At 40.9% G+C, this 22290-nt stretch overlaps 1 protein-coding gene across 2 annotated transcripts in view; it reads right to left on the reverse strand.

Moving 5' to 3' along the window:
* Positions 1-4565: 4565 nt before the first annotated feature.
* BOD1L1 (biorientation of chromosomes in cell division 1 like 1) overlaps positions 4566-22290 on the reverse strand; it is a 61114-nt gene continuing 43389 nt past the window's right edge. Inside the window, exons 16-27 of one of the 2 annotated variants that reach the window (XM_051830055.3) lie at positions 21473-21545; positions 20185-20264; positions 18774-18855; positions 18383-18456; positions 17042-17117; positions 16920-16951; positions 15853-15898; positions 13238-13287; positions 13058-13142; positions 12496-12649; positions 9492-9632; positions 4566-5961 (exon numbers count right to left, since the gene is read on the reverse strand). In XM_051830055.3, coding sequence (XP_051686015.1) covers positions 5844-5961; positions 9492-9632; positions 12496-12649; positions 13058-13142; positions 13238-13287; positions 15853-15898; positions 16920-16951; positions 17042-17117; positions 18383-18456; positions 18774-18855; positions 20185-20264; positions 21473-21545 — 1011 coding nt within the window. In that variant the 3' untranslated portion in view covers positions 4566-5843. The remainder of the gene's footprint in view (positions 5962-9491; positions 9633-12495; positions 12650-13057; positions 13143-13237; positions 13288-15852; positions 15899-16919; positions 16952-17041; positions 17118-18382; positions 18457-18773; positions 18856-20184; positions 20265-21472; positions 21546-22290) is intronic. The other variant, XM_051830063.3, reaches the window with a different exon arrangement.

Below are 22290 nucleotides of genomic sequence, written 5' to 3' on the forward strand. Positions count from 1 at the left end.
GCCAACCTCTATACCCTTTGATTTTAAATGGCATTTAAAATGTCTTTAAAAGATTGCATTGTGATTTGGCACCAAAACAATTACTATGTACTCAAAAAGGTACAGAACACAGATGGCAAAAATCGTATTTTGTACTAGTGAGTCATATATTCTGTACTGGAGTAATACATGATCTATTTTTCTTGCAAAACAACAGCTAAGTACTCTCTAAGATCTAAGAAAGGAGATATCCACAAGTAGGGGTGGCTGTTACATTTTGTTCCTGAGCTGTGTACAAGGATTGTCTCAGACATGCCATCTCATTCAGTTGATGGTGGAGATATCACCACATCTCTTGAATTGAAGAAAGACATTTGAAAGCAACAAGGGGTTATGATTGAGTCATGCATCTCATTGAGACTATCATTTATTTTAGTAATATATAAAATAGTGGTACATTTTTTAGTCAAGAGAATCTTAGATTTGACAGATTATGGTGTATGAGTTTACATCTATATCTATTAAGTAAAATATTACACATCAAACTATTTTTTTTTTGACAGGCAGAGTGGACAGTGAGAGAGAGACAGAGAGAAAGGTCTTCCTTTGCCATTGGTTCACCCTCCAATGGCCGCCGTGGCTGGCATGCTGCGGCCGGCGCACCGTGCTGATCCGATGGCAGGAGCCAGGTACTTCTCCTGGTCTCCCATGGGGTGCAGGGCCCAAGCACCTGGGCCATCCTCCACTGCACTCCCTGGCCACAGCAGAGAGCTGGCCTGGAAGAGGGGCAACGGGGACAGAATCCGGCGCCCCGACCGGGACTAGAACCCGGTGTGCTGGCGCTGCAAGGCGGAGGATTAGCCTAGTGAGCCGTGGCGCCGGCCTACACATCAAACTATTAACAGTGGTAACAGCTGACTTTGGGAATTACAAGTGATTTTTCCTTCTATACTATTAATTTCTGGTTTTCTAAAAGCAAGACATTATTTGTATAATAAAGTGTTGTTACTTAGAAACATTGAGGTCTTAGAACATTTGCCTAAAGAAGTCAAGTATAATGCTCAGAGAACATTGAGGGAGTGCTGCAGCCCAGTTACACCCACTGGGAGCACCAGCAAGGTCAAGTGGAGGGAACCCTCATGCAAGACTACAGGATCTTGATTCCAGGGCTAGTTCCCCCTTATGCTCAGTGGATACACTCCAAGACCCCCAATGAATGCCCAAGACCTTGTCTAGTACTGTCCTATATATACTGTAATAGTTTTTCATTGCTATATCTGAAGTAGGTTACTTAATAAAAAGATTATTTGGTTCATTGTTCTGAAGTACAAGATCTAGGGGCCTCTTCTGGTGATGGCATCTCATGGGCAGGGTCCTGAAACAGTGCAGGACAGCCCATGCCAAGAGATGGGTCTGTGCCTCTCTTGTAAAACTGCCAAAAATCAATCATGAGGGCTCTACCTTAATGACCTTATCTTGTCCTAATCACCTCCCAAAGTGTCCAGCTCTAAACACCATGGTCGGATTAATTTTCTGCCCTCTTAACACCTTACAGTGGGGTTTAAATTCAGCACACAGAGCCTTGGGGAGATGTTCAAACCATAGCACATATAAGTACCATGACTTTTCTAATACATACAAACTTATACTGAAGTTTAATTTATAAATCAGGCACAGGAGATGGACAATATCCAGTAAAATACAGCAGTTAAAACCGTATGCTGTGATAAAAGCTTATGTGTGCGTCACAGTATTCCAGACACTGTACCATGGCAGTTGACCCAATAACCAAGATGGCTACTAAGTGACTATTAGGACAATTTACACAGCGTGCATACCTTGACAAAGGGATGAATCATGCCCTGGTAGGATAGGGCAGGAACCTTGATATTTCATCATGTTACTCAGAATGGTGTACAATTTAAAACTATTGAATTATTTCTAGAATTTTCCATGTAATAATTTCAGGTCTTGGTTAACCGTGAATAGCTGAAACCATGAGAGTGAGACTGAGGATAAGGGGAGATGACTGGACCTGTGTTTTTAAAATTTATAACTATTCTGAGCTTCAGTTCTCCCAAATATAAGATGGGGGTAGTGGTGGTAGTGGTCTGATACTCCTTAAAGGGCTGTTATGAAACCTGAGTTAAGGGTTTTTGAAGTTCTATGCAACATCAATTTACTTGACTGTAAAATTCTCTCTCTGCTAGAGGGAGGAAGCAGGGATTCTAAAGTTCATAGCCTTGAAAAAATCTGGGTTACATATCCAGAGTCCACTCACAATTTTATTTTTCTGTACTTATTTGTTATCTTTTACTTATTTGGAAGAGAGCAAGAGAAAGAGCTAGAGAGCTAGAGAGAGATCTTCCACCTGCTGGTTCACTCCCCAAGTGCCTGCAGCAGCTGGGGATAGGCCACCCCAAAACCAGAAGCCAAGAACTTCATCTGGGTCTCCCATGTGAGTGGCAGGGACTCAGTACTTGAGACATTCGGTGCCTCCCAGGTGCATTAGCAGGAAGCTGCCAGGCCTCGCTCCCAGGAACTCTGATATGGGGTGCCGGCGTCCTAGGTAGTTTAATCTGCTGTGCCACAATGCCCGCCCCTCACAGTCTCTTAATGTCCACAGTGAATCTCCAGGAAGGGCTACACTGTGCAGAAGCATGTCTTGGAGGTAGCTGGGTGCTTTGCATAATGTAGAGCCATATAACGCTCAGGTACTAGCCTGAGAGGCTCCCATCAATGCCCCTAGTCTTCCTTGTCCCTCAGCTTCCAAAATGCTCTTCTCTAGGTTCTACACTCACTTGAAATTCTATTTTATACTTAAAAGGAAGAAAATCAAACAAAACCAAACCCCAAACAACTCCCTTGGTCTGCCAGGAGTTAATCCTTTGCCCTGCTCCTCAGGATGGCAATTTGTCTCCTGCCACCCTGTATTCTGATTTAACATCAGTTTCTGTACAGCCCAACTGTTTGCTTCATGTGGCAGTGCCATCTTGAGACTTGGGTTCATATTTGTGTCCCTAGTGTTGTGCATATAGCAAGAGCTCAACAAATACATATTTTCTCAGCATAGCATTTTCAGTGGAGAAAGTTGTTGGCTACAAAACTGTCTTCTTCCTGTGAGAAAGGCACAAACGTCTGTTCTTGATTTAATCACGCTGAGATGGCAAGGCAGTAATTTTGGGAGATATGAGGTGCTCTTGCACAAAAGGTGAACCATAAAAAATTAAACAAAAACTAAAAAAATCTAACTTCTTCAGCATTTCTTCCAGTTAGAACTATCTCCCCAGTTAGGTTTTACCATTTGCAGACATGCTTGGGAGAGTTTTGCTCTGTTATGGCTCTAAGGACAGAAAGCCAGCAATGGACACATTCTGAAGGGTCAATGACCTCCTGCCGTGGGCTTTAGTAAAAAGAACCCTGGCCAGGGAACTGAAAGACGAGAGTTCTGTCTCACTGCTGCCATTCACTCCCCATGAAACCTTTGTTGGAAGACTGTGGCCATTGCTATTGGGGTGGTTATAGCAAGCCTTAGTGGGTTCTACTGTTGAAGAGGTGAAGTGGAACAACCTTGAAGAGGAAGGACTGCTGTGGATTACCACCTCGAGTGTTGAGCAATCTGCCATCTTTTGTGAGCCACGGGGCCCTCAGTCACAGGTTGTTTTGCTACTCTGCGTAAGTCTTGCTTGATCATCCCAGCCGTACGTCAGCTCTGTGATGGGAAAAGCTCACAGACTATGGTTCAGACTGTTCCTGGAGAAGTGGTGAGGTGGCGCTGGTGGCAATTAACCTGAGATCGGGGAATGTCAAATTTGGAAAAGATATACAAGTGGTTCTCAGGGGGCCTTTTGGGGGAAAATACTGGTTTTGGAGCTGGACATTTTCCCTCGAGTTGGAGACTGTCCTGGGTATTGTAGGATGCTTCACACCCGTAACTTCCTTCTACTAGATGCCTAGTCGCATCTGATCATGGTGCTGATCAAGAACTGCTCCATGTCTCTACCGCCCCCTACGGATGGCATCCTCTCTACTTGGCTTCCCAAATCACTGGAAACTACCAAGTGGTCTACTTGACATCCCCACCAGAAAATTTTTTACAGCTCCACTGTTTAAATCCCATTCTTACTAAGACTTAGGCAGCATTTCCTAACAGTCTGATGGTCCTTACAAGGCCATGGCCAGAGCAGGCCTTGCTCAACTTCATTGCGTCACTGGTCTTACCCTGAAAATGCATTTCCAGATATGCGCTTCTGGTGAACCAACCTCCAACAAACCTATGGGAAGATCACTATCAAGGAGTCAGGAGCCTTGGAATCGTTCCTGGCTTCTAGCCTTGGCTGACTTTTAAGACAAATCACATATAAATAATAAGACAAATATAAATAATTAAAACTAAGAAACTCTCATGTTCCTGGTCTCTAAGATCCCTTCTGGATCTAAAATCCAATTCTACCAAGAGAGAGGCCATTGCTGACTCATATTGGAATGTGAAAATGAAACAATATATTTAATATCAGTTACTTAGAAGAAATGGTTGCATGGGAAGAAATTTTAAAATACAGAAAAAAAAATTCTTACAACTTAAGTTTTGGGAAACATTTTATAATTTTATATATAAAAATCTCATTAAGAAACCATGTAAAATGACAGAAATAGCCACCTTACATTAAGAGTCAAAAAAAAAAAAAAAACCCCACACACACATTGAATGTAAATTTTAATTATAAAACAAGATTATGAACAAAACATTTTAAAGTAATCTCAATTATTTGGCAACTTATCACATCATTGCAAGAGACAAATTCGACTGTAAGAAAAGTTGAATTTTATGAAAAACTTAAGTTGGACAGTTTGCTCATATGGGAGTTAAAATATGTTTAAAAAAGAACTTGGCAATAAAGCCAGTTTCTATCCTGAAATAATTGTGTATAAAACAACATAAAATCCTGAAGCTGGATAGACAGGAGCGACCGAATCTTCAATGCATTTCTCTTCACTGAAACAGGCAGTATGGAAATATGGAGAAAGGCGTAGTAATAGCACAGAGGAGAGGAAGGGATGCCAATACAGGATTCTGTTGCAGGTGACATGGTGTCATGTTGCCTGAATCAGAGCCCCTATGTCAATGGGACTGGTGGTGAAGTCACAGATGCAAGTATAATCTAAAAACAAGTTACATTCTTAAAAAACAGAGTCACAACTGTGAACGCAAAAGCAACAGAGACCCTTTCTTAAGCTAACCTACTTTACTTGAATACATGCGAGAGTTTCTATATTTCCTGCCAGGTCATATTTAGATAGTTACAGGGCAGGCAGAATCCTAAAAAATTTTCAACTAATGACTGCATAGCATTTAAAACCCCTCTTTATTAAAAAAAATAATAAAATAAAATAAACAGATATATAGTAAAGTTCACAGATAAGTTTTCTCTGTAAAATAAATAAAGTGTTCATTGATTAGCATCATACATAGAGTAAAATACAACCTATTTTTACATGTTTATATACTATACACAGATTACCAGTAGGCAGCCTGGTGTCCCATGGGCTGGAAGGGTTTGCATTAGTGATGCGTCACATTGGGAAATCCCAATTTCAAATGTTAAAATATACAACTACTTTGTTTTGAGTTCAGATACAAAGTAAACTTATTTTCCTTTATCTGAAATAAATGTACATAATCTTCTATGAACAGTAGTTTATAAAGCTGTTTAAAACATAACAAGAAAAAGCTCGCACCTAGGAACTTACAGCACATGCATATACTTTTTCAGGTTGACAAAATAAAAGCCTATGGCCACTGAGGCTCATCTCTTTTCTCTCGATTCTGTTTCCTGACAAACCAGGGGCACTGGTGGCCGGGATTATCGCTTTGCCTTTTTCACAGGGGCTTCCTCCACTCTCTGCTGGCCTCTTGTTCGGGCCCCAGGAGGGCTGACTTCTCTCTTGCGTTTCGTAGAAGGAGAGAGCTGTGTCTTTGATCTGCATTAACGAAAATCAAGACAATGGTAAGAGTTAAAAGCAGCTGTTTCAAATAATTTGGGAGTTCCTTAAACCATGGACGAGTTTTGAACCCAACAGCCTAGAGAAAACCCCAGAAACATTTATACAGGAAAAGGAGCTCGAGCCGCCAACTGGTTATCTTCTGACAATCTCATAAATGAACACAGAGTTCAGGAGGAGGAGTTTGGAAGCTTGTGCTCCGGTTTCAGCTCTTCCACCTCTAAGTGTGTACCTTGGTCAAGTCAACTTCCTTTTTGGGTTTCTAACTCGTCTATCTATAAAATTAAATCAACTGCTAATCCTACCAAAACTGTCCAAAGTTGACTGCTAGTCCTACCACACTGTCCAAAGTTAAAACACCAAGAACACAGAATTGAAACCTAGTGCAAAATAATGTTTTGTGGTGCAATATTATAGAAAATAACTGGCAATGTTGGAAAAGGCATCAGAATTTTAGGAGAACATTCTAACCAAACTTCCTGTCACCAGCCTATCCCTGTTTTCAAACTCCGACCGATCATGCTATTGTTCTAGAGACAGAAGTACCTCCCAGCTGGTGCTTTGGGATAAAGCCACCTGGAGCATGGTACGCAGAGTTCTTTATAATGGGCCCTCTGCTTTTGCACCATTCTTGATTATAGGCCTGCCAAAGTATTTTCTTTTCTTTCTTTCTTTCTTTTATATTTATTTATTTATTTGCAAGGCAGAGACAGCAAAAGAGATCTTCCATTCACTGGTTCACTCCCCAAATGGCTGCAATGGCCGGAGCTGGACTGATGTGAAGCCAGGAGCCAGGAGCCTCTTCCAGGTCTCCCATGTGGGTGTAGGAGCTCAAGGACTCAGCCATCCTCTACTGCTTTCCCAGGCACATTAGCAGGGAGCTGGATGGGAAGTGGAGCAGCCAGGACTTGAACCGGCACCCATATGGGATGCCGGCACTGCAAGTGGCAGCTTTCTCCACTATGCCACAGTGCTGGCCCCCAAAGTAATTTCATTCTCAAACATATGATGTCTTTTTACTTGTTTGTGCTTTAAAATGTGATTTTTTTTGTGCTTTGACATCACCAGGCATCTGATCAACTTCCTTAATAAACTCTCCTCAGAAACTGCATTGCACTTTCAATTTTCATCATGTACTTTACCCATGTGTCTTTTCAAACTCCAGGTTACTGTCTTTTATTTCAATTAACTTATTTTAAAATATTTATTTATTTATTTGAAAGCCAGAGTTACAGAGAGAGGGAAGGACAGAGAGAGAGAGAGAGAGAGAGAGAGAGAGATTGTCCATCTACTGCTTCACTTTCTGAATGGCTGCAATGGCTAGGGCTGGGCCAGGCTGAAGCCAGAAGCCTGGAACATCATCCTGGTCTCCCAAATGGGTGGCATGGACCCAAGCACTTGGGCCATCTTCTGCTGCCTTCCCAGGTGCATTAGCAGGGAGGTATATCAGAAGTGGAGCAGCTAGGACTTGAACTGGCACTCATGTGGGATGCTGGCATTGTAGGCAGTAGCTTAACCTACCGCACCAACACAGGCCCCTACAGTTAGTATTTTAAAACAACATATTAATAGAACACAAGGGTTCACCATGCTAATGTACACCCTGGGTGGAAGCAGCAGTAATAGCTCAAGTAAACTGGTTCCTGCCATCCATGTGTGAGACCTGGGCCCCCTCTCACAACCCCTACAATCCTCCCTCAGCCCCACGCCCCTCTGGCTAGCTCCTGGCTTTAGCCTTGGCCCAGCCTAGTTCAAAGCTATCACAGGCATTTTGGGAGGAACCTAAATATGGGAGCTAGTTTGCTCTCTCTCTTTCTTTATTCCCAAAATAAACAACAATTTTAAAAAAAGAGAAAAAGAAAATACCACTTAGCAACATTTTAAATTTGACTCGTGACAATTTTGTTTCAGTTACAATAACAAGAATGTGACAAGTTATATCATAAGATATATTCTTATTGTGGGTTACTGTTAAAAAATTTGAAGGTCTGATACACACATTTCTTCCTCACTAGACAAGAGTTTCTTCAGGGCAGTTGCTTAGATTTACTTATTTTTTCAACTCCAGTGCTCAGAGCAATGCCTAACACATGGTAAGCAAGCAGTTAATGTTATATCAATTGAATGAAGACCTGGAAAATGAGAACTGTAGGAGAAAGAGAAATGGTACTTTAATGACATGAAGACATCTTTTGCCTATTGTTTCTTTGATAAAAAAAAAAAAGTAAGTAAACTCAGATGTGTTGAATACTGTTGCAGATAATGTGGTTTTGGCACACTGTTATCCATGTTTGTGTTGAGAATGGCCAAAAAGCAGTGTTAGTTAATAACCTGTTTCAGGGGATACCTACACTGTGGGGCTGTGTGCATCAGAAGCCATATGGCAGAGCACAGCAGCTCTGAGTTGGCCTGCTTCTTCCTGTGGAGGAAGCGTGGTAGATCCCAGCCCTTTCTTTCCTCCTGGACGTCTGTTAGATAAGCAGACTCTCAGACACACCCCAGACCTACAGATTCAAAATCTGCATTTTCCTAAGAGCCTTAGATGACTCTTCTGCATGTTCAGTTTTGAGCGGTCTGCATCCAGACCTTCCTGAAATCCTTCCTCTCACCCATAAACAACACATACTACATTTCACCTAATAAAGATTAAATCAGAGAGTCTACAGTGCCTAGTACTTTGGCTTGCTTTCCTTTCTCTGACACGGAGATGACAGTGTATTTCAAGTATGCTGTGAAGATCAGAGTGGGGTAAGAGATTTCAGAACAGTTGCTGTATACAGTGAAGAGTCTTTTATTTTTGAATGCTATTGTGTATAGAGAGAAAGACCAGTTTCTGATCTTAAGGGAGAATCTTCTAGCTCACAGAGGAAAACAGAACCAATATACCTAAACCAACAGCATATGCCATTCTCAGCTGCTCAGAACTGACCAGAAGTGCAATAGGAAGGAGAGATGAGAATGGGCAGAAGCAGGTGGGGCAGCATCCTAAAGAAGGTGGATACTAAGAGGGTAGGTCCATGGGGACGGCATGACCCACTAGCACAGCAAAGGCAAGGTAGGACTCAGCACACCCAGGGAGCAGTGGAAGGTGCAAGCTGGCAGAGGTGGTGTCTGACTCAGGGTGCTTTCCTTTACCTGATTCTCTCTCCAATGCTGTGGCTACACCAAAAAGATTCTTGGTATTATACGCTTTACCATGTTGCCCTGACCTGACCGAGCATTCAGACCTGTGACTGCTCAGGAAGAAACAGGCCTTCCTTTAGTCCTGGTGGACAAGAGTTGGCAGATGAGGCTTGCAGATGTTCAAGGACAAGCCTGTGTCACTGGGCCATGTGGGAAGGCCACTGAGTCACCTTTTGCAATCCTTCTTATTCCTCTTGGAAAACAGTGATCCCCAAAGACAGTTACTTGGTGACAGAAAAATCTTAAAGGAAATGAGGAAGAAAGCATTACCGTACCAAAGAGTCTCAGGGGGTTAAACATGACTTGAGGTGTAAATAGGGACTTACCTTCCTAATGGGGGAGATTTACTAACTTTTTCGCTGGTAGATAACTTCTCTTTTGCTAATTTTTGGCGATTTCTAGGAGAAACTGTTTCTGGGTTGCCAAGTTTGGATCCTGCACGTGGCGATGGCTCACTATGATGCTTTCTGAAACAGATTATAGAGACACTGGGCAATGGTAGCACTGAAGACTCCAGTCCCTGAGGTTCCTCCAGGGCAAGTCAGAGCATGGGGACTAAGCAGGAAACTGACCTTAGCTAATAAACAGATATTTATGTCATCCACAACTAACTTTGCTCATATAATTTTACCTGTTTTTACTGTGCATATTTTATAATGACTGAGAAAAAGAGGAAATATATTACCTAATGAAACAAAGATCCCAAAAGAGCTCATCTGAGTCGAATAAAGGGCTGAGATCAACGAAAATATAATTCAAAAAGCTGAATGTTAAGATCCTAGTAGTTACAAGAAAACAGATAAGAGAAGTAAAAATTCTAAGAAAAAAGACTTGTTCAGCTAGGGTTTGGTTCAATCAGAGGCCACATAGTGATTCGAATGCATATTAGAGAAGAGTATCCAGAAAATAAAGTGAGACAGTCCTCTTCTGAATTCATCAGACCACACCTGATGTGGAACTCTGCTTCTGAAGGAGGATAAACTGAGGAGAACAAACAAGGGTGATGAGGGGCCTCAGAAGAAGAAAGGAAGCCCTGGAAGCTGCCCTCTAATATTTAAAGGAAAATTATATAGAAGGCCCCAGGAGTAGAACTAGAAGCAAGAGAGGAAGCTAGAGGGGGACTAGCTGTTTCCAAACAAAGGAGACTGCAAGGAGGTGGCTCTCCCTGCTCCTAAGGTACATGCAAGAGCATATATAGTGGTTCAGGTGCTGATGGGCCTATAGTACTAGATGACCACCACCACTGAGTATTCATCCAACTCTGAGAATGTGCCATTATGAAGATACCAGTACACTGGATCCATTCAACTAATGTCAAGGAATCTAAGCAAAAGAGTAAAGGATTCATTTCTAAATCCAAAGTTCCTAAAGTACATTAAGAAAGAGCATTGATAATCCAGGTGACTAGAACTATGTGAGTCAAACAGGACTTATTTTTAAAGAATTTTAAAAGGCAAATCTGGTGTCTATTTATTTATTTGAAAAGGAGAGACAGACAGACAGAATATATGTTTGCTGTTTGCTTTATTTTCCAAACGGCTGCAACAGCTGGGATGGGGTCAAGTCAAAGCCAGGAGCTAGGAACTCCATCTGGGTCTCCCATTTTGGTGGCAGGAATTCATGTACTTGAGCCATAACCTGCTGCTTCCCAGGCACATTAACAGGGAGCTGGATTGGAAGTAGAATAGCTGGAATTCCAACAGCACTCTGATATGGAATATTGGGTATCCCAAATGGTGGCCTAAAGAATCACACCACAATGCCTGACCTGTGACAACTATTTTTTTGATACTGGAAGACAGCTAGAGGAATCCACGCTGAGTCCTACTATAATGGGTGATCTTTCCAAGACTGTGCTAAGAAGGAGGTTATGGTACTAGTGGGACTTGCTGACCCTGGGTGAGAGGTGTTGACCTCTGGAACCCTATCCTCTCCAGTCAGCAGGAATCCTCATTCTGTGACTTTTCCTTATCTGAGTTGCACCAACAAAAATACATGAGACTACTTTACCTTTAGCTATGTGAGCTCCTTGAGTCTTTTGGCTCTAAAATCTGATTCTTTGAGAAATCAAACCATGGCACAAACAGCTAACAATGTGTAAATTTGGAGGAATTAGAAACAGGATGATTTTAAGTCTTTTTTTTTTTTTTTTGTAAAAGCAAGACAGCATTACTGTTACCTTATTATGGTGACAGGTGTTAGTAACTGCTGTCCTTGAAATAAATGTTCCAGAACTTTTTGACTAATTTCTGATAATGAAATAGATGCCACCAAGATTAATAGTTTGTGAATCACCATAAAAATTTCTTGTTTTGGAAAACATTATTAGCCATTAGAATGAGACTACACAGTCAAGTCAAAATTAGAGCGCTGGTTGATGGGAGCAGGTGTAACGATGACATGGGCTTGTGGCAGAGGACGAGGGGAGTATCATAGGCAAATAATGCTTGTTCACAAAGTTAAACAGGTTTGTTTCTGTTAGAACTTTTCAAGGCATTCTCAAACTCATTTGACCATGGCACTCTTTTTACTTCCCAGAGGCTTCTGGCTATCCTAGGGTTTGAGAGAACACATTTGGGAAACATGAAATTATTTACGTAAGTCAAAAGTGATGAAGGCAGGCAATTTCTGAATTATCAACCTGTTATATGGCACTGGTGAAAAGGTGTGATGACAATGATGTATGTGCCTGACTCCCACTTACAAGTGATAAGCAAGCTGCATGTAAGGACTGGACTTTATATTTCACTACTGTCCCTCATGGTGCTCAGCATAATGTCTGAGATACAGCAGACACACAAAATATTTGTGGTAGTAGGCATTTAGCCTAGCAGTTAAGGCACCTGTGTCCCATACTGGAGTTCTTGGGTTTGATTCTTGGTTCCAGCTCTTGACTCCAGTTACTGAATCCTTTATACTCACCTGGGAGACCTGGATTGTGTTTCCAGCTCCTGGCTCTGGCCTCAGCCCAGCCCAGCTCTGACCATTGCAGGCCTTTGGGGAAGTGAACCAGTGGATGGGAGCTTGCTAGCTCTCTAATACATTTTTTAAAAGTTTTGTAAAAAAAAATTGAATGGATTCCACTAAACATGCACTTAAAGCCTGGCAAAGACTTTGAAGTGATCCCCAAAATGGTTTGGGGCAAAGAAAATGGATTCTCCAGGAAGAACCAAAAGGGCAGAGGGCCAATAGCAAGCACCCTCTGCTGAAGATAAAATGAAACAGCTTCCACTGTGGCATGAGTGACTCAGAAAATCCCATGAAACCTGATGCTGTTCTCTGACAGAGAAGCCAGTGAGGGTCCTGGGCAGTGCTCTGTGCCCCGGTTACCTCTGAGCCTCAGATCTGGTGGTGGATCTCGTGGTGGCTCCCGAGGGCTCTTCCTCTTCTTCTTCTTCCTCTTCCTCATCAGAGTCCTGGTCCTTTTTGTCCTCGGTTCCTTCAGAAGCTGATTTCTGGCGTTTTCTTTCTGGCTCTGAGGATTCTGTTCAAACAGAAAGGTTACACCTGGACTGTACAAGCCCAAAAGATGCTTCCAAAAGAGAGAGTCACAAAGTTTAGAATTTGGGATATTAGGGACTTGGAGGCAGAAGAAGTGGTTTTCCACTTCCTTTTTGCTTCAGCACTTGCAATTCACAACTGTTTAACTTAATCTCAAACACATTTGGGATAGTTTACTTATGTAGTTCACAGCCAGCATTCATGAAAAATTCACATGTACTCAGAAAAGCATCTGGGATGTACCATTTCTGACATGGGATTAGAGCTATTTCACACATATTTATGTAATATTAATACTAGCTGCAACCCACTGGATTTTTCCTCATCCAAAGAAAAACTCTTACAAAGGTGAAATAATAATACTGTAATTAAGAATATGCTAGAAGAATACCAGCATCATCCGACAGAGTGAGTGAACGTTTGGGCTTTCTTCCTCTCCGACGAACACTTGCTACTGTTTTCTCTTCCCCATCATCCTAAAAGAAATAAAAATGAAGTTAAAATGGTGGTCCGTGTAGCAGTTATTAAGTTCATTTCTGAAGAATTTATCTTGATAAGGAAATTAACTTACAATGCTTATACTTCTTTCCTGCAGGTTAGCTGTTTCTTTATTGGACTCATCTTTAAGAAAAGAGAAGCCTGAATTAATACTTTATTACTACAAAAATCAAATTTTAACAGTGACTCTGGCTTCTTATCTGTCAAAGTACCAGTCCTAAGTAATGCACTGTTATATAATTTATCATTATTTTATATCAGTCAAGCAAAGAGAATCAAACACCTAATAGAGAACACACCAGAATGGAGAGCAAGTAACTGAGGTTTTTGTTTCATTTTTGCAACAATTAAGCTATGTGATTGGGGCAAAGTGTTTGAAGTGTGTGAGACGCACTGTTTACCAACAAGACAAGGGGTTGGGTTCGACCACCTGTATGGTCTATTCACTCAGATGTTCTGAACCAAAGAGAAGAGTAAGAAAAGGGCATGTGGGGAGCCCCTGTGACACAGCAGGGAACCGCAGGTCAAGATGATACTTCTTTTGAATCTCAACATAGTTCTTTAGTATTACAATCTCAGTTTATATTTGGAAAAATCAGGCTGAGCACTCATTTATGGAATTTTTTCAGAATCACATAGCTAACACGTGAAGTGACAGTTGGCATTCTTTTGACTCCAAATACTTACATCATTATTAACTAAAAAATAAATATTACAAACCTGTGTAAATTTGTTATTACATGCTTGCTTTCTGTAGATGTTGTAATTTGCAGAGAATGTGTCTTGGTAAGAGAAGGGAAGGCTAGTGAAATGTACTATTTGAAGCTAAAATTATGCTTGTTATTCACTCAAAAACTCAAAAGTAGTTCTTACTAGTGATGAATAGTGTAGTAGCTGTCCTTTTCTGTGTGTTCAAATAGTAATGGAGATGGAAAGGACAAGGAAGTCTGTCTTAATCTGGGCAACGTTACCCAGTGTAGAAAAACACTGTCAAACAACCCCAAAACAATCATACAGCTTAAGGTGGAGTTGCCAAAGTGTATTTAAGTTAGAAGATTTCTTGTTGCCTGGATTTAAAACATTATAAAATTATACATAAAACTGGCTAAAAATAAAACACAAGCAGTATCTCTCCCCTTTCTAAAAATAAGCCTTAATTTACCAAGAGAAAAAAAAATTGAAGTATGATAATGAGATCACAGATAAATGTGGGGAAAAATTTTATACTACATATTTGCTTTATCTTGTTGATTATAATATTTATTTTCCAAACATGATCATGCTACTTCACAGAAAATAGTTGTTACACTCATCTTTTCTTTTTATATGTTATTATTGTTGTTTATTTTTCCTTTTAAAAAAGTGTTTATTTCTATGTACTTGAAAGGCAGAGCAACAGAAGAGAGAGAAATACATATCTTCCATCTGCTGGTTTACTCTCCAAATGGCCACACCAGCCACGACTGGGCCAGGCCAAAGACAGGAGACAGGAACTATATCCAGGTCTCTGGGGTGGGCAGCAGGGACCTAAGCACATGAGCCATCATCTGCTTCCTCCTATGATGTATTAGCAGGAAGCTAGACTGTTAAGTGGAGGGAGGAACCAGGACTCAAACTAGCACTCTGATATGGGATGCAGCCGTCCCAAGCAGCAGTTTAACCTGCTGTGGAACAACACTTTCCCTGACTTTTTTATATTTATTATTTATTTATCTGAGAGGCAGAAAGAAAGAGGGTGAGAAAGAGAGGGAGAGAGAGAACAAGTGCATGAGCTTTCCTCTCATCTGCTGGTTTCATCCAAACACCTGCAATAGCCCTGGGCAGGACTGAAGCTGGGAGCCAGATCTCAATCCAGGTCTCCCACAGGGGGTGACAGAAACCCAATCACCTGGAGCATCATTGCTGCCTTGAGATCTACATCAGCAAGGAAGCTGGATGAAGGGGTTGGAACTGGGAATTGAATCCAAGGCACTCTGTGTGGGCATCTTAATGCCTAGGCCAAATCCTTGCCCAAGACATTCATCTCTTCTGTTTAGGTAAACCTATTAAAAGCCCACCAATGGCTATTCTTGCTTTCACGTAAAAAATTCCAAATCGTGAAGTTTAAACACATTTTAAAAACTTGGGACAATGTATGTAATAGTAACAAATAATATGGAATGCGTCCATCATTCTACCACCCACAACTGATCATTATCAACACTTTGGAGTACTTTTTCCTCCTTGGAATGATAACAAAAAACAATCCAAAACAATTTCACCTCCTGAGTCCTGGGCTGTGTAAACTGTGCAGGCTGCTTTCAAAGTTACTGTTCCTCTGAGAACAGCAGGCTTTTGAGCTAAATTTGTACCTTCTTGATAACAGTGTCTAATCTTTAGGCTGGTCTGTTTCTTCCCTAAACACATCCAGCACATTATGGTTTGGATCCTGCGGTGCAAGTTATTTCCTTGCACACCTTCATATTTTGCGTCTCAGACTTCAGCCAAGAATGACTCAGGTCACAGAAGGAGCGAAGTGGTATCAGGTCTCCTTTGGCTGTAAGGACAGCTGTTTTTACCGAGGCGGCCATCCGTTTTAATGAGAAAATTAAAGTCTAAAATCCTTCTCCCAAGCCAGTTTCCTATGTCTTCCTTAAATCACACTTAGAGGAATGCTGTGGATCTCAATGCCCAGGACTCAATGCATACCTGTTGGCATTACTTTCAGTTTGCTGCTAGGTGGAGATTGTTCTACCTAAGTTTAAACAAACAAAAAATGGAAGTCAGCAGTTCATCACCATCATGTAGAAAGGCAGTCAGTAACATAAGAAGGTTGAGACCGCTATTTATGATGTAAGCAGAATGTCTGGGACCTGCTTCCTTCAGTCACTTATGTAAGCCGAGTGAGTGTGAATGCTGATGTCTCTGAACACAGGCTCTTCCCAGCAAGCCTCTTCCCACCCTGCTGTGATGCTGGAGGCAGAGCACTGCAGGCAACGCAGCGTGGCCACTGCTGTTAACATTCCCCACTGTGGCTGACCATTTTACAGGCCAGTACATGCATTCATATGTGGTTCTCTGGTATTGTTGTCTTATAATAAATCTATGAGCAAGTACTGTATCTGTGTCATGCCACTTTAGATCCAAGGAAACTGAGTCTCCAGAGGCTGAAGAGGTACACCCCAAGTGATACATCCGGGAGTAGGTGGCAAAGCTGTCTTGAATCCCACATGGTTTTGTCAGGTCAGTGGACATGTCTGTCCTCATTACAATGCTGTTACTGAAATGTGTGCCACAAAATCCTGACACCATGATCTCACTGGGCAGATACTTAAGAATCAAAGCAAAAGAATGCTCAAAAAGAAAAAAAAAAGTATCACTGAGGCATTTCTTGCACTAAAATAAGGGTATATTTTAGTATAAAAGGAACTTTACATAAGGCAGTAAAACATCTCAGAGGTCTTCACAAACAAGCTACCATCCTAAAATCACGTAAGCCACAGAAAGTTTCTATATTTTAACCCAGCATCACCATAAGAAGGTGGGCCCCCAGACAATTTTTTATATAATCAATCTCATAAGTAAGGATGGAATGAGACTAAAGAACTAATATAATTCTGTTTACTACTAATAAAACATTTTAATAGTTACTCAGTGTTTTATTTAATCAAGTCTCTTCTAATGCTTAAGTGGTTCAAAATACCATATATTACAGTATCCCCTTTCCAGGTCAAGAGCAAATATTTGAAGGCTGTTCATTTTTTACAATTACTTACAGTAACTATGCCAGCATCTGTTTTGGTGTCATCTAAAAAAAAAAAAAAAAAAGAAAAATCTCTCTTAGAAAATCAGTAGGAAAATTTCTTGTGTGTAAACTGGAAACACACCAAATACTTACTTATTTTGAATGCTGTTTCTACAGGGTATTTACGAGGTCTTCCTCTCTTTCTTTTAATAATTATTGGCTGATCTTCCTAGGGAAGAAATTAAAAAGAAAATCAGCGATAAAACCAGTAATTTTAATCTCCATTATACAAATAGTTTGTTTTCTCAAAATGAGATTTAGAATTCCCTAAGAGGCTCAAATTCCAGCTTTGTCACTTAGAAAATAGACTGGGTATAGCATTTTATGTTTTTCTCTCACCAGAGAAATCCTGCTTTATAAATTCAGGAAGTTGAAAGCAGGATGAAACAATGAGGTGCTGGAAGCACTCAATGAGTGGTACCTTTTACTTCTGCAGGAAATACGCATGTTTATTTCAGTTGGGATTAGTCTAACTTACATGTGACCAAAGGTTACTCCTTATTAAAAAAAAAAAAGGAGTCCACAGAATTTCTATTAAACAACTGGTAAACTCAGCATGGTTATCCAGAAGATCTGGCCAATATATATACTGTGACCCTTGAATGACAAAACTCTGTTGGTCTAGTGATTCTCTGCCCCATGGGCACCCTGCAAATGTGAGCAGGCCTGGACAGGTAAGGCTGGGTGAGGCTGTGTGTTCCTGCAGCCTCCCAGGAAGCTGTGCCCTTGCCTCATGAAACGGGACCTCTTGGGTCCTTGCTCCTGTTGCTACTTCCATTTCTTCCTGGCTGAGGCAGCCTTCTGTCCACTGCTCGGTCTTGGTGACTGGGCTGGCAGTGCTAAGCTGCAGGCCAGAACCTGACTGTGCCACTGATGTAGAGCACCGGGCTGAGCCTGTCTGGCCATGACAAAAGTAGGTCTCACAGAAATGTTTTGATGAAACCAAAATGAAGAGAACAAAATTAATCAAAATGACACTGATAAAATGCTCTGTATGAAATGGTGTCCCACTGCACTGAATAAAGAAAGAGCTCCTCTAAGAGGTAACAGAACTGAACATTTAATTTAGTTTTCTTTCTTTCTTTCTTTTTTTTTTACAGGCAGAGTGGACAGTGAGAGAGAGAGACAGAGAAAAAGGTCTTCCTTTGCCATTGGTTCACCCTCCAATGGCTGCCGCGGCCGGCGCACCACGCTGGAGCCAGGTGCTTCTCCTGGTCTCCCATGGGGTGCAGGGCCCAAGCACCTGGGCCATCCTCCACTGCACTCCCGGGCCACAGCAGAGAGCTGGCCTGGAAGAGGGGCAACCGAGACAGAATCCGGAGCCCCAACCGGGACTAGAACTCGGTGTGCCAGCACCGCAAGGCGGAGGATTAGCCTAGTGAGGCGCGGCGCCGGCTTAGTTTTATTTCTTAAAGAACTGTGGACAGTGCTTACCTCCTGAGATTTACTGTTATCCTCTTCATGCTGCTCTGTTTTTTCCCCAGTAGCTTCACTGCTACTATATTCATCTGCAGAGAAGACAGAGCTCAGAGCACTGCAGCTGACCACGGCAGCCTTACTCAAGGGACTGCACAGTCATGGCCACACATGCACACACACTCCATTTGCCTGCCTCCACCATCCAGGTTAATAAACCTGAATTTGGTTGGATGAGAAGCAGCATAGTTTGGGTAGAGTATGATCCATCTATTAAAAATGATTCTCAGGCCCTATTAGCTGGAAGCACAAGGTACAGGGAGAGGTGTGCCAGTTGGTGAAGCATGGTGAGAGGTACCACTGCCATGAGGATGGAGTCCCAATTTTTCTGGGCAGATGACTCACTCACCCTTTTCTTCCACAGGCCTTGAAGCCATGCTGTTTGTCTCAGAACTTGTCTTAGGGAATTCTAAATCTCCAGAGTTTTCTTCCTACAGAGAAATTGAACAAGACAAGAAGTTTCTTTTTCACATTAATCCTGCCTCCACTTATCTTAATCTTCTATTTCAAAAACAATTTATAGCTGTCTTTTAGAATAGTGTGTTGGAAAATGTTTTTAAAAAATAACCTCTGTTGCTGCTAACCAAGTTAGCAGACTCTGCCAATTCATTTAATAGAGCATCTGTAAAATCTACTGGATCCTAAAATGCTGAAAGCAATCAAACAAGTAAGGAGGTCACTCTCAAGTCCTTTGTTTCTTGGGACTCCCAGATTTCCTTAAGGTACTTTGAAAGTACTACAGGACAAGACTGAGACAGGTGAGTACAGCACATGACTGACATATGATGTCAGAGATGAGCTCGCTATCAGTGAGGGCCAATCTACTCATATTATTACATATTAGAAGAGCTTGAATTTTGATTTTTAGATAAAAGGCATATAGAAAGAATGGTTTGACACCATTTTTTTTCACATTCTATGGCTCATCCAATACCCAGCATGGTATACTAGTTAGAGGATAAAAGTTCAACTCATTCAGGAGAGACAAAGAGCCTTTTCCTGAGCAAACTAGTTGCTTTGACATCATCAACTCTGATACTCATGCTGCATGTGATTTTCATCCTAGAACTTCTTCAAGTGCTAAGTGTGTGTGTGTACATGCTGGGGGAAGCTGAGAGCAGGCTTGATTTCTGGTGCCCCCTCATTTCAGCCATAGCATTTTCACCAGTTTTATAGGTAGGCCTAGAGATTCACTGCCCAAAAGTTTTCAAACAACTAGAAGGATGGCATTCCTGGTTTTGAGCTGATTCTTTCAGAGCCAACATTTCGTCCCCTAAGCAATTTTTAATCAGATCCTGGTGACATGCAAGGAACTCACTTTTTATTCCCTTTTATTTTTCCAATTACTGGATTTTTCTATCTATCTAATTTTGGTCTTTTTTAAAAGCCTTGACATATATAATTTATTTTTCCTCCATATACATTGTAGATAAATGACTTAGCTGCTTTTATAAAATAAAACATGATTTTTACATAGAAATCTGTAATAGGAATGTTAAAAATCACTCTCAAACTACTGTTGCAAAATTTTTATTCTTGGTGTTAATGCTAAATGTGATATTAAATAAAGATTACTAATTTGGTCTTGTACATCTGTTTTTGAGGGGAGACTAAACACCACCTACCTTTTATAATAATATGATTATTATTAGAGATACACCAAGTAAAAGACACAAAAATGAAAAATATATATCACAGTAATTATTCAGTTATTTAAACAGGTTACCTTCAAAATTAAATTAAAATGTAGGAAAAGATACCTTCGTGTGTTGTGGCTCGGTTTCAGAGCACGGCCTCTGTGCTGCTTCTGTTCTGCAATCCGGGACATCTGGATTATCATCTGTGAATCAGTTTATAGAATCACAAAGGGACAAACCGACATGACAAATGAAATATAGAGTTCTATTTTAAGACAGTTTGACTTATTTCTTAGGATTGAGATACAGTGAAGTCAAAGTTATTCTAAATATATCATGTCATGATATATTTATCTGAATGCTGGTTTCTGGTGTTGTCAAAAATCAATCAATAAAGAAAATTCCCCAAGTTCTCACATGACACCAACAAAAGAGCAATTCCATGGAAAGGGCTTAGTGCACAGAGCTCCCAGAGACACTTGACTTCCAATTTCTTGATGAATTACCACCTGAGAAGTATAGCTTAGTAACTGAGACCACGGGTTTTGGAATCAGATTTACTTGGTGGAGATGAAGTCATATGTCTCAGAAACTTAATTTCTTTATTTGTATAATGGTGACAATATCTAACTCAAAGGATTACTGTGAAGGTTAAATAGGAATGTATGTTTAAGTATCATGGATAGTCCCTGGACGTAGTATGAACCCCCAAAATAAATTATTGTAAAATAATCACATGTTCTTAACAAAAATATTTAGCTATTCATTCTTTTTATGTTCTCATTATTTATTGAGTTTCTACTTTATGTCAGGTATTAAAGTATGAAAGTCCCTGCACTGTCCAGTAATGGCAGTTATCAGTTACATGTGCCTATTGAAATCTGAAGTTGAAATGATATACAATTAAAAGCTCAAATCATCCATTCACACTGACCACTTTCATATGCTCAACAGCCACATGTGACTGATAGCTACTACACTAGACAAAATACAAATACAACATTTCTAAAGTTCTACAGAAAGTTCTATGGGATGGCACTGTTATAGACCATGAGAAATCTGTATGAAGCCCAGAAGAATTAGAAAAACACTGACTAAAGTGCTTCACTAGCTTTTCATGTAGGACACCTGCTTGTGACTCACTGGCACCTGGCTGAGATGCAGGCCACCTCATAGAGAAGCCTGGATTGGTCTGAGTTCCAGAGGTTGGGTCTTTCAAGGGAAATAATCTAGTTTCTAGAATGAGGTTCAGAAAACACACAAAAGGTGCCAAGCCAGCTGGAAATAAATCAGTCTCAAAAACGGTGAAGTAAACAGCTACCATCCTCAAGAATCCTCTGTTATTGGCTCTTAGGGTGGGAAATTAAATTTTCAAAGATGTTTTAAACAGGAACACATATATTCTAAATACCCAGTTCATCTTCTGAAGGGGGATAATGCTTCTTTCTTTTTCTTTTCGGCATATGCCTTTCTTCCTCTTCATCCTGGAATTAAGAATGACTATATTAAAGGTGACAGGATCAGATGTAAACGAATGGAAATGGGAGGCCATGACACTAGGTCTTTTAGCCTTTGGAATAAACTGATGTACACTAACACTGCTAAGGTGCCTGGATTTGTATTAGACTAATTTTATAAGCTTATGTTTTTTATTTTTATTTGAATGTAAATCCATATAAAACATCCAAATTTATTTCTGTCTACATACCATTTGACAACTCTGAAACATTTTTTTAAAGATTTATTTGAAAGAATTACACAGAGAGAGAAGGAGAGGCAGAGAAAGAGAGAGAGAGAGAGAGAGAGAGAGAGAGAGAGAGAGAGAGAGGTCTTCCATCTGCTGGTTAACTCCCCAAATGGCCACAATGGCTGGAGCTGGACTGATAGGAAGCCAGTAGCTAGGGGCTTCTTCTGGATCTCCCACATGGGTGCAGGGGCCCAAGGACTTGCGGCCATCTTCTACTGCTTTCCCAGGCCACAGCAGAGAGCTGGATTGGAAGTGGAGCAGCCCAGACTTGAACTGGCACCCATAAGGGATGCCAGCACTGCAGGCGGCAGCTGGCCCCACCATATGTTCTAAAAAATATTTCTCCTTTTACCATTCCTGAAATCAAGCTAGGCTTTATAATCAAAGGCATGTGATGATTTAATTGATAGTGTTTTTGCTACTTTCTTAGTGGTCCATTAAACACGGGCTTTTTGGGGCTGGTATTGTAGTGCAGCTGGCAT

The sequence above is a fragment of the Oryctolagus cuniculus genome, chromosome 2 (assembly GCF_051225735.1).
Source record: "Oryctolagus cuniculus isolate XC-2025 breed Fujian yellow rabbit chromosome 2, ASM5122573v1, whole genome shotgun sequence".
In the NCBI taxonomy this organism is placed as follows: Eukaryota; Metazoa; Chordata; class Mammalia; order Lagomorpha; family Leporidae; genus Oryctolagus; species Oryctolagus cuniculus.